Source organism: Aptenodytes forsteri, unplaced genomic scaffold (genome assembly GCF_000699145.1).
Source record: "Aptenodytes forsteri isolate BGI_AS27 unplaced genomic scaffold, ASM69914v1 Scaffold54, whole genome shotgun sequence".
Classification (NCBI taxonomy): domain Eukaryota; kingdom Metazoa; phylum Chordata; class Aves; order Sphenisciformes; family Spheniscidae; genus Aptenodytes; species Aptenodytes forsteri.
In genome coordinates, this window is record NW_008796044.1 from 14,919,535 (window position 1) to 14,935,578 (window position 16,044).

The 16,044-nt window shown below is 39.3% G+C and overlaps 1 protein-coding gene across 1 annotated transcript in view; it reads right to left on the reverse strand.

The window, feature by feature from the left end:
• The window catches only part of SPOCK1 (SPARC/osteonectin, cwcv and kazal like domains proteoglycan 1), a 334,606-nt gene that overhangs the window by 89,821 nt on the left and 228,741 nt on the right, over positions 1 to 16,044 (reverse strand). Inside the window, exon 5 of the mRNA XM_009285903.1 lies at positions 12,525 to 12,657. Coding sequence (XP_009284178.1) covers positions 12,525 to 12,657 — 133 coding nt within the window. The remainder of the gene's footprint in view (positions 1 to 12,524; positions 12,658 to 16,044) is intronic.

The window sequence follows — 16,044 nt, forward strand, 5'->3', positions numbered from 1 at the left end:
CCTTTCTCCCAACATATTTATTTCTGTATGTAACACATTAAAACGGGTAAAAGAAAAGTATACACCATTGGAGAACAGTCTGAAGCATATGGAAACAAAAATTAATGGGTACAACTACACGGGACTCTGTCCCACCTCCACCACTTCACTTCTTAAAACAAAACACAACAAAACACAAACAAACCAAAAACCCACTCCCTATCTCCTCAGGAAGAGCCGCCAACCTGCAAGTTATCATGGAGCAGGTTCTCGGCTGATTTCCAGCCCAGGGTATGGATATTTTGAGGGCCCAGACAGGTTCCTCTCTGAATTGTGCCTTGGAATCAGTGAAAGTTCAGTGTAGCGATTTTGATGAAAACACTGTGAGCTCAGGCCGACATTTTTCTATAAAATGCTTTCACTGGAAAATACTCATGTCACTCTACCTGCAACAACTATCACAATATCTCCTCAGTATTATGCGTAAAATATCAATGTGATTTGTTTCTAACACCAACTAAACACATTTAATATGATACAATTACTTTGTGCACAACTATTTAAAGCCCAATTTAGTTGTGCATCTATACTGCACAGATTTTTTCAAATACGAGAAATGTGTTCACTCGTACACTTCATGCCACACTGACAACTCACTGAGTAATGTCAACCCCAAGATGCGTTTTCTAGTCCAATTATGCTATAGGGGCACATTTGAGCATGATGCATAATATGAAGAAGATACACACGTAAATCCCATTATTGTTAATGGAAACTATGTGCATTGCACCTCCCACACACTGTTTAAAAAACTGTGCCCCACAGAATAATTTTAAATAACTCATATTCTACACAGTATGAACCTGTTATCTAAAAACTCTTCCTTTGCCTACTCTATTATAAAGGGAGACAGTTTACAAAGAATGAGCCTTACAGCTTCAGTCCCTTTAAGTTTCTAGCCTTTTCTTTTGAATACTAAAAATGTAAAGCAGTCTGTATCATTCAAATAATCTAATTTTCCAATCCACCTTCATTAACATTGCTGGCTGAAGCCAATTACAAATGCCTTAAGGCTTACAGCCTCATAAGCATAGTGTGACAGGTCAAATTTTATTGTTTGCTCCATCCATCATTACTGACACAGTAATTCAAAGTACACAAGGCACAGTCTACTCGCTGCTGCTTCTTTCTCCCTGTGTACCTGCTGTAATTTTAATGTAGAAGCTTTTATTAATAAAAGTACATCGTCTTCTGTCATTCAGTGCTGGCTTCTTCCACACATGTGAAAAGAAAAAGCCCCAAGTTAACGCTTTTCTTCTAGCAGTATTTAACGTCCTCTCCTTTGGGGTAATGTGCCCAAGCAAATCATCGCTGATAAATCTAACACAATGTGGTAATGAGAACTTAAAAAAAGAAAAAGAAAAAAAGAATTCAGCCACAGAACAACTAACACCAGGAAAAAAACTAAAAAACCTTTGGAGTGATCTAGAGAACTAACCAAGATGTTCATTTACTGTGTAAAACATGGCTGATAGGCCTACATCTTCTAGCCTAAAGATGGGCACGTACCTTCATTTTTCAAGACACTAATGAGATGCAATTTCATTTAATTCAGTAAGACTTCAGCACATCTATTTAAAAACATTCCCTAGAAAAAGGTTGTTTTTCTGAGTTTTTGGAACACTGAGCAGCCAACAGTGGGAATGTTACATACTCAGACTTCTAATTATTGGCAGTAATTACCTGGGTGCCTAAATAAAAACGTTGCCTTCAACACTGTAGAAGCTCGTAAATGGGAAAGGGTGTGTGTGGGGAAAATCAGCGACATTCTAAACATTATTTCATCCCTCCAAAAAAAGCATATACGGGCAAATCAGAAAAGCATAGGGAGCAAGCATTTCCTGCAATGAGTTGCCCTTCTTCAGCACTGGTCTTTGCTAGGTAAAAAAAGTCTGTCCCCTCGCTTTTTAAAGCAAAAAAACCAAACCACCACCCAAAAAAACCCCACAACACCAAAACCACCACAAAACACCAAAACCAGAAAGAAACAAGAATCTAGGTTAAATTATTTTACCATGCTACAAATTGAATGTTTTGGGATTTTGTTACAGCATTCTTTGACAATACCTCGGCAAAGAGTATTTTAGACACGTATGACTCACCCACACACACCATCCCCCACGCCCCCTTCATAGGGTTTTTTTTTGGGGGGGAGGTGGTAATCTGGTAACAAGTGACGTGGAAAGATGAGGAGCTGCATTATCATATGGCAGGTCTAATTAACTAAGAGTTGTAGAGACTTTTAGTGAGTAACATGAAATTAATACATGCAATTTAAGGAAAATACGTTTAAGTGAATCCTATCAATTGAATTCTAGTCAATTTAAATGAATGCAATAAAAAAAAAAAAAGGCACAAAACCCCCCACAACAGTGTACTTCTTTTGTTTCACTTATTTAGAGTTTATTATCTTGTGGGAGCACTGGTGAAACTCAAGACAGCAACCACAAAACCCTCCACTTCTGCAGCACCAAACAAAAATGAGCTCTTTCCATTGCTTCACAGAGCTGTACAAGTATTATCAGAGCCAACTGGGAAAACTGGCTTGTAAGGAATTTAAGGGAGTTGGGTGTGAGAGAAGGAACCTTAATGCTGCCTGAAACTTCATCTCTTCCTGTCACTCAGTGATGGTGCACGTTTGTTGGAAATCTGAGGGTTATTTTGTTCTGCACAGGTTTATGGCCTCAAGTTGCGCCAGGGGAGGTTTAGATTGGACGTGAGGAAAAATGTCTTTACTGAAAGAGTGGTTAAACATTGGAACAGGCTGCCCAGGGAAGTGGTGGAGTCCCCATCCCTGGAGGTATTTAAAAGACGAGTAGATGAGGCACTTAGGGACATGGTTTAGTGGGCATGGTGGTGTTGGGTCGATGGTTGGACTCGATGATCTTAGAGGTCTTTTCCAACCTCAATGATTCTATGATTCTAGGTTCTTACACTGCATTTCCCAGCATGGTATTTATACATCAACACAGCAGCTACATATCGAGAAGGGTGGGGTTTTTTTGGTTTTTTTTGTTTTTTAGAGAGTTTAGAGCAGTGTTTTCTATATACTCAAGTTACCAAAATAGTATGACGAATGAATTACCACTTGCAGTAACTTGCCTAATAGAGACATTTTATTGCAATTTCCCCCAGATTCTGTGGGCTTAACTTGGTAATTAAAACATTCACCTTTGACAAGCCTTAATTATGGTAAAACAACAGATCCTGGAATTAAAGAAAAAAATACGGATTTAGAAACTGACAAAATACGTGAATCACAAAGAACCCAGTCTGTGCAAAGCCAAATTGTTTTGGACTGAGCAATGTTAGAATATGGAGAAACAAACTAAAAATATCCTTTCCCTGCTAGGCAAGGTTACAGAAAGGAGCTGAACATTGCCATGCCCCAATTAGAGCAACTTGTTAACCCGTAGTTGTTAGAACTTGGAGGTACAGCTTTGGATAAATTTTGCTTTCTGTCAGGACCTTTTGCTCACTGGCCCCAGTAGAATCAAAGCGGTAGGAATTTTAACTAATCTCTCTTAAAAGAAATTATACCAAGGAAGAACAAAACCAGGTCGCGAGCCATCTAACTCTGTCCCCAGAACACCTCCAAGATTTCTCTGTCCTGCCTTTATGCAGGATATGAGAGATCACCAGCCTCCAGCAGAACCAAAGCAACCCCCTTCTCTTTCCAACACTGACCAGCGCCTTTAACAGAGTTTTAGGTAGCCGGTATCAACAATCAGTATCAATGAACATCAATCAATCAACAAAACAATCAGTATCAGATCAGAATCAAGAGGATTCTTCATGAGATTAAAAAGATTTCTTGTCTTCTTTTTTTTTTTTTTTTTGCCAATCTGTGTTTGCAGAACTGCGTTAAGGAAGGCTCCTTCTCCAAAGACTAAAGGGATAGCAACAAGCAGTGTCTGAAAGAACATCACGCCTTGGGCCACAGCAATTTCTCATTAATTCATAGAATCTCAAACCTGGCAATATAACAAAGCAGCTGTTTACCATGTAAAAACTGCCCAGAGCTCTTCAGTTTTTCCTCTAGCTGTTGATTCACTGCAGAAGCCTCTATTTTAGCTGTTCTCACAATTCATACTATGCCAGGTGAAAAATCCTGCAGACATGTATATATATTCATGGGGTTTAGCTGGGAAGCTGTCAAAAGTAGCCACAATGCACTGATCAGTGGTTATGCAGTCCTAGTTTTTCCCCAGTTCGGATATAAAATCGGTAGAGGATTGTTTGGGATTTTGAATTTACTGTTTTGACACCACTGAAAAGCAAAAGTTTCTCCACTTCAACATAAAACTAAATGGGATTTGAAAAGAAGCTCAGGAATTTGCCGAATTGCATGGTTATTTGAACAGCGTTCAAAAGTTATAGTTCCCAGCTCCCTCAGGGTTTAACAAAGGTTACCCTGACCAGGGGAAAGCACGGATCTCTTTTTCTGGATTGGTTATTTGTGGCCAAGACGCCCCTGACAGGTAGCGCAGGAAAGAACATAGGAGGTAGAAAGACATTTTTTTAGTACATTAATTGACCAAAAGATAAATGTCGTTCTTTAAGCATATGCAAAAATACCCCTTAGACATCAACTATGTTAACATATTGGCATGGATTGTAAGATACACAAGGCTCGAGATCTACCTCATTCCCGATTCTCTGCTCATTCCTTGAGACCACGCAGAGAAAAGAACCGTATAAACAACAGGACATCTTTAGGATAAACAGCACTTCATCAAGTCACGTTGCTCACCTCATGCTTCAAGCCAAATAAACTGTGCAGCTGCAGTAGGCACGGTGCAGAGCTCTAGGTGGTTTGCTTTCCGAGAGACAACGTTTATTATTTAGGACTTGATTATGCAATAACAGCTTCGCATAGCTTTTGGATTACAAGACTCACTGGCCCAGACTACAGGCTGAGGGAACATCTACCTTGCTGGGAATGCAGCAGCCAGATGTGCCCGAGTCAAACGAGCAATCTGCAAAGGTACTTGGCCTTAGGCAAATTCCAGCTCTCCCACAGTCCTCCGGAGTTTCCCTTTTGTTATTTGTGAAAATAAAGTCAGTAATGCTGAAAGCCTCATGCCAGATGTATTGCTACAGTTAGGAAGCCCCCTGCAACAAAATGAATCAAATAATGAAACAGGAATGAATGTTGAAAACCTACTACTGGAATAAGGAAGTAGTAACAACTCCGTAAAGTATTTTTCCTGTAGAAAACTCCATCAGAACAGTCACATCCCATGAAACCTATCGATTTCCACAGAAAGATACTTCAATACACCACTAAAAATCCTGACCAGCTTGATCAGAACACTCCAGGAAACCTAGCAATGGTGCTGTCCTGTCTTGTTACAGACACATTTGATTTAACACAAGCAAACAACAACAACATCATCACAGCCCCGCAAACCCCTAAATCATTCAAGCTTTTTTCATCATGACTTTAAAGTAGTTTTCCTTAATAAAATACTGGGAGGAGAGCCTAGATCTTTCCAAACTGCCAACGAGGAAAACGCGAATTGCCCAGCGTCACAACGTAGGTCAGTGGAAGACCTGGGTAACGTACCAGATCTACCATGTACAGGTTCAGGCCACGACAGACTACGTCAGGCCTAGACTCTGAACTCAGAGTAAAGAACTGAGTTCATAGATTAAAAAGAAGAAAGACGACGATGAAGAAAAAGAGGAGGGGGAGAGAAAAGAATAATTTATTCCTCTCACCAATAATCTCTAAAATTTGTACAGGGAGCAAACACATAAGGCTGATATAATTTTCTTCTCCATGGATTTCTTTAACCATACCCTAAGTTGTCTCACTCTTTCTGTCTTTCCTCCCCCACCCCCACATCTTTCCTTAATCTTCCCTTACAAAACCAAACCAAAGCTAAAAGGTAACACCAAATTTAATCCAGTTCTTCATCTAACTGAGGACAGGACAGGTCTTAACGCTTGCTAAACCTCTGCTGAGTATCTTGTCCTCCATCAGGAATGGCATTCGCTGTGTTACCGGAACGCTGGAGTCATCCCTTAGACAAACCACAGACAGGGAAAGCTGTACAAAGCCACAGCTGGATAACAGCACCCCACACCTAGAGGGCAGGTAATCCAGCCGATAGTTGGATTATGAAAACCCAAACCGTGTTGCACTAAATACTCAACACTTGGACACTTTAACAAATATTTGTTAATTGTGCTTCTGAATACAGACTCCTCCTAATTAAACATAGCAGCCCTCCCATTGCGCACATTTAACTAATAGTGTCTCGTTATTTTGGTCATTATTTTTTCTCCTGTTTCAAGATTGTTGGAAGACTATTGCCTTGCACATCCCTGAATATCAAATTTGTTACCTAATGTTATGACAACAGGAGGTGATTTTTCCATTTTCAAAACAAAAAGAGACATGATCACGGACTTAATTAGTTTGCAATGATTTAATTAAAATTTGCAGAACAACAACGTACCTAATTAGAAGCACAATAATTATACCAATGTACCTTTCCATCTTTGAAGGGACCGTTAGTCATTGAGGTAGTATGTTTTGTAATTTAAGATCATCCTTATTTTTGTTTTCTGATTAGTTAAGTGCAGTCATCATCATGTTCAGGTAATTGCTTTATTAAGTAGCTTAATTAAACTTCCTGTAAAACTGCCAGCTACAGAGTTATTCTTCTTAATGTGTTGCTGACAAAAACATTAACTAATTACATAGCGCTCTTTACAGGGCTTACTTACCTCACAAGCTTAATTCATTAGTACTTTAAAGAGCTTTGAAAACTCTGACTGCAATATACTATGGAAGTGCTTTGTATTATCAGAGTATTAAATAGAGCTGTTATTGCCAGGAAACAGCAATTTCTCTTTACAGAGTTTTATAATAAGGGAGAGAGCATGTGCATTTTAAAACATCCACATTTCAAGTGGTAACTAGAGACTCAGTGAAATTTCTGACAAACCTAAAGCCTACAAAGTTCAAAGTTAACAGGAAAGGGTGATAGAGAGTTTCTAAAGTTTCCAGAATAACAACAAAATTATGCAAGTCCAAAAAAATGCTAGGAATGATTGCTGGAAACAGGGTATGAATAGGTACAGGCCACATTTTACATTCCTGTTCAAATTTCACAACGCACAAGCACTTAGTTATTGGTGCAACTAAAGAATCCCACCACGCGGTAGAACTAGTCTGTCATCTGGAAAACAAAACAGGAACAAAAAACCCACCACACATCACAACCAAACATCTTCATCCCCTTCAACTTTAGCACTTCTGTGAAGCAGATAAAATAACCCAGATCAACAACGGAGACAAGTTTTGAAGACACTTCAGAAAAAGAACCAGAAGGGTTTAATGCCTGAAGGGTGGCAAGACTTTCTAGCGGTACAACTCCCCTATATGAAGCTAAATCCACTTAAGATCCACTAAAGTACTCAGCACCTGTGTCTCCTATTGTGATAGTTTGGGTGACATTTTTAAATCCCTTGTAGCACAAGATCTGGGCATGGACTTCTCCTCATTTTCAATACTTGCCCATTTACCTTTGTGTTGAAAACTAATACCTTTGAGTATTTTCCAGTGGAAGGTGAAAAAGATAGTTTCTTTTGACTAGCCCTCAAATTAGTCGAGACGCTGAAGACTTCTATGTATTTGATGGAACTGAGAGAGCAAGTTAAAAATCCCAAGCCTCTATCTAAATCCACCAGTAAGCTTAAACGTGGGAGTTAGTTTATTTTTTTTTTTCCTATGAGCCTCATATTATTGAGTGCTTTGGGTTGATCGCTCTCCCCAGTTTTATCAAGAAGTTCTTGCCTCTAGGTCTACTATGTCTTTCTTCATGAAGAAAGTTTCACTTATTAAAAAATGAAGTTGGTTTTGATGAAAAGCCAGAAAACCTCAAGGGAGTCTGCTGCACTGACTTCCTGAGGATGCCTGGACCCGCCGTGAACCCAACATGTTAACCTGAGCAAGGATCCATGATTCTGTTTCACTCTTTTTTACCCACAGTATCAGTTACTGAGCATCTCCCGAGATGTCCAGGCATACCACCACATTGCAGTAATGGTCCTCAGGAATATGCTACATAGCCCATATTTCTGCTGGGCCAATAACATTTCCTCTGCTGCTCTGCAAACAGCTGCCTTCAGAGAATCCTAATCCCTTATAACGGAGGTGGATGGGCACAGTCAGTTCCCAGAATCACCAGCACTATAATTAACAAAAGCAAAATGCTTTCTTTCAAAATGCAATCTCTGCAGAAAGCGCTAGAACAAAGAGCGTAACAGTCTGAGGATTATCACACAGTGCAAACCAGCAAATGATAATGCTATTTTGCCACATAGCCTTTATGAATGGAAGATTTTTATTATCCAGTCAGGAATAACTAAGACATCACTTAAAAGAAAAACAATTAAAAATGCATTTTATGTTACTTTTCTGGAGTCGAATCCTTAAAGATCTCTTTTTATGAAAATTTCAAGAAAACAAATCAAAGTCCTCTGTATTCCACAAGCTCTACTGAGCATCATTCCAGATCAAGTTCTGCAGTCTTAATTTTGCTTTCAGGTCTGAAACCAAACTTTGAACAGGTAGAAACTAAAAATGCCAAGCAGTGATATAAGGAATACTCAGGACCTGTTTAAGAAGAAATTTCAACCCGAGTCAGAGAGTTGAAATGGAAAAGAAATAAGCTCCTTTCTTAAAGAGCAGTACTTTGATGAAGTGAGTATGTTAGCTCCATTATCAGCTTGCCTTATCTAAAGATACGGATGCCTCCACTTTTGCATGAGAATTCAAGAACCACATTAGCTCCGCCCCACGATCCCTCAGCCTAGTATCCTGCCAAGTTGCGGACCCTCAAAAGTAAGAAAACTGCAGAAGAGTAAAAGAAAGAGCAAATTAGAAACAGAACAAATCAGTCCTGCTAAACTACACCAATCATCCCAGCTTCTGGTAATCACTGGCTTAGGGACTCAGTGTGCTAGAGGTTTACCAGCCTGCAGTGGATCCGTTCTCCATGGATTTATATAAATCCCATTTATATCTTTGGCCTGCAGAATACTGTGCTGCAGTGAATTTCACAATTTTATTTTGAGCTGAAAAAATAAAAATACTGTCTTTGCTTTGAAACTACTGATTTATAATTTCATTAGATCTTCTTTTATGAAGTACAACATTCCTTTTCCAATGTTAGTCATGATTTCATATAAAGTCATGCTGAAGTGTTCTAGTTAATTCTGTGCTTCCTTGCAGGTTCCACATCTCTTACAGCCATTGCTGCCCTTCTCTGAGCACTTCCTAGTTCTACCATGTCAGCTTTGAGATGAAGTGATGATAACCGAAGGCAATGAGAAGTCCAGACATTTACAGAGAAACATAATCATGTTTTGTGCTTGTTCTCAATTCCTTTTTTAACACTTTATTTGCATTTTTGCCTGGCAGTGACCATTACAACGTCTTCTGAGAAACAGCCAGAATTATTCTAAGATCAAGTGGCTAAATGAGCGCCTGTGATACGTATAGTTGGTTATTTTCTCTTTATGTAAATTACTGTGCATTTATTGACACCCAAGTTCCATCTGCATTTTATCAGTCAGTTACACTTCTGCAGTGTCATTTCCTTTTCATTCATTTTTACCTCCGCTAACAGTTCTAAGTATGGAAAGAGCAATCCCCGCTACAAACATTACTGATGGCATTGAACGGTAGCCCCCAGTCATTAGCGAAATGCTTCGATGCTGCTCTGCCAGGCCATGAACTATAAGCCCAAACCCTGCCTCCTGCCAAACCCCCTGCTGTGCTGGCAGGAAAAGGCAAAAATCTAACTGAGCCAGGGTGGATCAAAATGCTGGTGCGTGTGGGTATACCGCCCGCCCGCCTGTGTCAGTAGATGGCCAATATACAATTTCACAAGACCTTTTTCCCCTGAAATGTAGTGGCTGCTCTCCATCTTTTGTTTACAAGCTTAGCAAGAATCCTTTCCTTTGCCCAGCGTATCATTCCATGCTCACAAAGCAGCTGATGCAGAGCCAGATGCGAATACATACACACAAATGCAAAGCGGCGTGGTATTTGCCCACACTCGAACGTCCACCTTTTTGCATTTTCACAGTCAATACTGGAACATGCCAGCATTGCAGTGCCAGAAATAATACTTGTCAGCAGCACTGCATATGAAAGAAAATTACCAAAGAAAAGCTTTGATTTTAGTGACTTCAGGGCAAGACAGAGGTATCACATTATCTGGTGAAAACTAATGGTGAGTTTGAGGGAAGCAGTTGTATTCTCTTCATAGAATATATCAGAAACCCATGATCATTACTGACCATAAAAATGTTATTTGTTAGGACATTAAAATATACCATTTAGTTTTAATGCTCTGCCTAAAGTATTTTCACCTTATTTACCAAAATTTGTCTTTGGAAAAAAAAACCCTAAAAAAAAAATCAACGAAGCAGAGCTTTTAGAAGAAGTTGTAGAGAGCCCATGATGTTCTACGGGTTACCGTAATAATACACTCACAGATTTACAGTGTACTGTATACAGCAAAGAATAATAGTACTGCTATAAGCATCTCCTTGATACCGCGTAAAGGTTGAGCAGAGATGTATCCTCCCGCTAGGACTGGATGTTACAGAAGGATTACCAGTCAGCATGACACTGGAGGAGCCCTCAATCAGAAAAAAAAAAAAAATTTAGAAAAAGTAGCTACAAATATGCAATGTGACAGGCAATCGCTCCTGTGGAACAGTACTCAGAAAGCAACGAGACCCTACCTTCCCCAGGCAGTGGTAGAGAACGCGGGCAAAATTTGTGGAAAAGAAGATGCTGCACTTGAAAGACCAACAAGACACTGTAATTGTCAATTGCTAGGACAGGAGCAATTGATAGTTGAACACAAAATAAATGAGGATGAGACAAAGTTGCCTCAGAATAAATCTTCTAAGAGTCTCCTTTAAAAAAAAAAACCAAACCACTCAAAGAGAGGCAACTTCTGGGAGGTATGTCTTTCACACTCAAGCATGTCAGCAACAGGAATCGTTTGATATCTTCATTATAGTTGTCAGGCTCACACCGTAGTCACAATAGCTTGGTGAATTTATGACATTGGCAGAATTTCTGATGAAAACCATTTGGATCTTATGGTAAGAAACATAGAAGGTCAAAAAAGACTCAGAGCTAACAGGGACGCGGATAGGATGCACAGAAATTAGTTCAATAGGATGACTGAATATGCAATGAGAGCTATTTACTACAGAATATCTTATATACTCTCAAGAGTTCAGACAGAAAAATTTGTTTTCAAAACGAGACCAATTTTAATCCTAAATACCAATGCAAAATTACTGTATTACATATTCCTAGAGAGTATTAAAGAGACTAGCTTGTTTAACAGGCAACTTGGAGCCCTTTTTCTGTAGTCTGTGTGTACAAGGATGAGAGAGTTTCTGCTGATTTGCTCCTTTGGCCATGCAAATCCTTCATCCAGAACAGAAGAGAGGCTTAAATGAATGAGCCATGGCACCATTTTAATATTTGTGTCCATTAATGGATGAAGAATTCAAGCTGTCTAGCTGAGAAGAGAACGCAGCTGCAATATCATCATTGCTGTTACATCACAGCAGAGAATTTTTTCCCCTGATCACTGTGTCTTCCTGGATTTTTGGAGGGCTATTTTTGGATTTTAAAGGGTAGTTTCACTGGCTGTCAAATCTTACCTTGCGTGCAGGAAGAGAAGAAAACCTTAGGGGTATGCCCTAAACATGACTTCCAGCGCCTGAAGTGCTGTTTATGGAACATGTATCTGAGACATGGAAGGCTTTATTTGATAATGGGAGATCTGGTCTGTTGAATGGCTGTGAAGCCAGTTTCCTTCACTGAATCAGCCCTAAGGCGATCATATTTTCAGTACAACAATGAGCCCATTTATCCCCACTGAGTTATGGGATTTTTTTTTTTTTTCAAATGGTACCATATATGCTGCATCTGGCACACAAGCATATTAAAACTGTGGTTTAAATGAATTTTAATACGTTACCCATGCAGCCCTGGAAACAAAAAAAAATAATCAGAAAAAATAAAATATCTATCACAGAACAAAGACACTGCCAAGTTGTTTTACCATTTGGAAATCAAATCTTAAAAACAAGAACTATCCCAAAATCCTCTTGTCCGAACAAGCCAATCTGATCAAGTGAATTTTTTCTGTTGCATCATCAATATTGAAAGTGTTCTACTTCATTAGCAAGAACGAGCTATTTAGAGAAACATGAATCATGAAAGTCATAAGATTCTGATTTGTCATTGTGATTTGCTGTTTGTCAAATATGTAAAAATCTATATTTATCAGCACTTTTTACACAGAAATATACCAAGAACTAAAGTAGACTCTAATTTAATACTGCCTGTTAATGAAAGCTATTTCATCTTTGTACCAAAGCCTGGACGACCACGACTGACAGGATTTCAGCTCGCAAGCAGAACTTGCCTTGGTAGTATATGTGTGTCCATCAGATCCACAGACAGCGTTGGCATGCGTCACGGGGCAAGGCTTGCACTTTATGATGTTAGCTGGTCCAGTCCAGTGCTTCTGGGCCAAGTTTCCTTTCTTTTGTCGAAGGCTATAAAATAAGAGACACCAGGTTTTTTTGAACATGCTTGTATAAAGCAGAAGAATCGAAAGCTTCTCTGAATAAAGCAAAGCTGGATTTTCAACACAGTATTAATTTAAAGTAAGTAAATTAAATGTAGCGCCTAACAATGTTTCTGTAATATGGCACATTACAGCAGTCAATCTGAAAGTCATAAATTAGTAGGCAGTCCTAGATTTACAATTCCTGGCAGCTTCATTTTGATTTATAACTACAAATGACTTCTCTTAAGAATACAGCATTTTCTTCAACTACACAGCGTTTCTGGTGAAGCAGGCAGGTAACGTTACATCAGGTTGTATTTAGAGACGTTTCCACCAGGCCTTCTCCAAGTTGCCAAGTTACTGTTAAGGTAGCAACAATTTTAAAAGAAAATTCTTTGGAAAACATTGCCATTTATATTATGCTTATAAAAATGTGTAAGTCACCGAACAACTTTGTCATTGTACGTGCAGTAGCCCTCTCTACGTGCCAGCTACCGAACAGCTGTTACTCTCAGATCAATCACAGTCCCCCTAGGAACGCTGTAACGTGACAGAGAGCATCTCCAAATCTACAAATGCATTTGTACCATGGGAGTGGCTGCAGTTGTCCTCAAGTCATGGACTAGTCAACTGTTGCATTAAAAATGTCTATGAAAAGACATCTGCTCCAAAAACTTATTGCAAAACATGTGCAACTGATTCTGATTAATAGCTCATTTTCCTGTCATAATGAACTACTTGACTGATACGACATTAAGTAATTATCACCAGCATACTGTTGTAAGCTGATTAAAAGTTTGCTTTAGAAGCCACAAGTCAATGTTACAATGGAGATTCATTTTGGCCATGTGTACTTGTCTTTCACTTGACAACATTTACAAAGGAAGGGAAGGCATTGCATCAGCTTTGCTGGAGACCGTTAAGAAAAATAACTGCCATCTGTTCTCATACCACAGGAAAAAAGATATGATATAACAGTTCAGCTAGAAATACATTTCAATGCGCCGCTGAATGACTTTATCACAGTTTTAGAAAAATATATACAGATATATTTCAAAGCAATTTCACTACAGCTTGCAATTTGCTACACAATACTGACTCTGATGTAATGACACATTCAGCTGCTAAAATAATACAAATTCCAGTCTTTCATCTCAGGTCTAGTTTTCTTCAAGTCTAACCTTTGTCACAGTGATGACTAGTACTATTGGGAAGCTTGTGTCCACAGAAGGAATCCAATCATGATATCATAAACTATGAAAATAGAAGCCTAGTACTAAAGACTAAATTCCCTTGTTATCTTGAAGACATTTTCTTAATGTACAGAGCAGCTTTTCCTCTTTCAGATGCATTCTGCCTTGCAGAGTTACCATTAAACCAGACGCTAAATTCTGCAGATGGGGGGTTGCTTGGCTCTGAACCCCCAAATACAACTCTGCAGACGCGCTCTCTTACGCTGGGGCTGTACAAACCATTTATTTAAGTTTTCCAGAGCGACTTTGACTTTTCTGCCGCCTCCTCACCTCCAACAATGCTTTGTTACTAAAATGTAATGATTATCTTATTTTCTGGAACTGTTTTGATTACAAGGCATTCCTTTTGTCTTTTCAGCTTGACAAGAAGATTTCCTCGTTCACTTTACTTACGGTCCTGCACTTCTAGAAACACACAAACTCAGAGTCAAAAATACGTTTGGATGTAGCACTGTAGATACTGATGAGCAGAGACTGGAGACAGATGTGAAAGGTGCTGTGCTTCTCCTTTGGAGACTGCAGAAGGATGGATCATGGTATGAAGCAGACCTTTTACCTTTTCACAGACTTCGATTTCCACAATCTCAAAAGACAGACCCTTGCCTATATGCAAAATTGTTAAGATGAAAGTTTTAGGATTAGTTAGAGGAAAAGAGCTAAGACATGCTAAACTTGAAGTGTATGATTTAGTGCCATCATCATCAAAGCCATTAGCCACAAAGCACGCAGGATGGAGATGAGCGACTGAACTAACGAGCACCTCATCAAAATTAAACGTAGATTGAAGTTCTTAGCTAGGCTGATGTCTAACAAATCACAGGATCTTGAAGCTCTGAGTGGCAAGTATAAAATACATTGTACGGCATTTGCGGACCAAACTACATTCCAGCATTTTACGCTACAACAAGAAGAGTCCACTCCGGACACGGCTGCTTGTCCCTCTCTGCGTAACCTTACACCCCCCCAGCTCTTAATTTATTTAATCCTGCCTTGGTCCCTTCAAAATTCATATTGCAAAGCCAGGAGCTAATAATGTTTTCCACTCCCCCATCCTCACTTCAAAAAAAAAAAAAAAAGAAGTAATTTAATTTGTCTATTTCAAGTCCTTTCAGCACCTCATCAAGCCTGGTGGCCCTTTCTATCACTTCACTGAGAGTGAAAAGAGCATGCACAGCCTTAGGCCTAAGCTGTGTTCTCGCTGCAGCTGCGTGGAAGCCAACAGCAAGCCACCCGCGTAAAGGCAGAGCCTCCCCCTCAGCGCGTAACTGTAATGGTTTCACCTGAACTTCATTTGCAGTGTTTCACTCACAGACGCCGAAAGTAACATTATCCCCCCCCCTTCATCTTCAGGATCTTCTTTTGATAATAAGAGCAAATTTATTCTCTCAAGGAGAGTATATTTAACAACAAGATGAATTCACAGTGGAGTACATCTCGAAGCATTTTATTCTTTTAAAGAGAAAGAGTTAGCAATTTTAGTAGCACTTCATATAACGTGCATAACAAGGCAGGGGATTGCTGCAAGAAACCTGCAGCAATCCTAACTTCTGCATGTGTGATTTAACTGGCAGCATAGTACAGCAGCCATTTTGGTTGCAAGACACAATTTGGGTTTCCAAAGTGAACATATTCTTTTCAAGCTACAGTTTTGTCAAAAACAATAGCACAAAACATCACTGTATTTGAAGCAAGGCAAAAATATTTTTTGTCAGCTTGGCCAAGTGAGCAATAGCTGAAAGTTTTAACTGGACACCCAGATTCCACACCCCCACCAAAAATATGGGCAAGCACCTATTTCCTAGGGAGAACATCTATTTTTCCCAAAAGTAAACGTGTTTTTCTGGAGTGATATTTTGAGAGGCTGGATAAGACTTTTGGAAGCTTTTCAATCCTATAACCCCTAACAACATATCAAACATCCAAACAAATTAAAACCTAGACAAGAATACTGGCTGCCGTAAGCAGACAGCCTGCAAATCCCTTCTCAATGGAAGTGCGCATTCACATATTCTGGGAACATGTTTTGCTATGCTAATCATCTTGTTTTAGAATAAATATGTCAGGAGCAAGGCAGGCCAAAGCAAATTAGGCCTTTTTTTTTTTTTTTTTTTTCTGGAAAA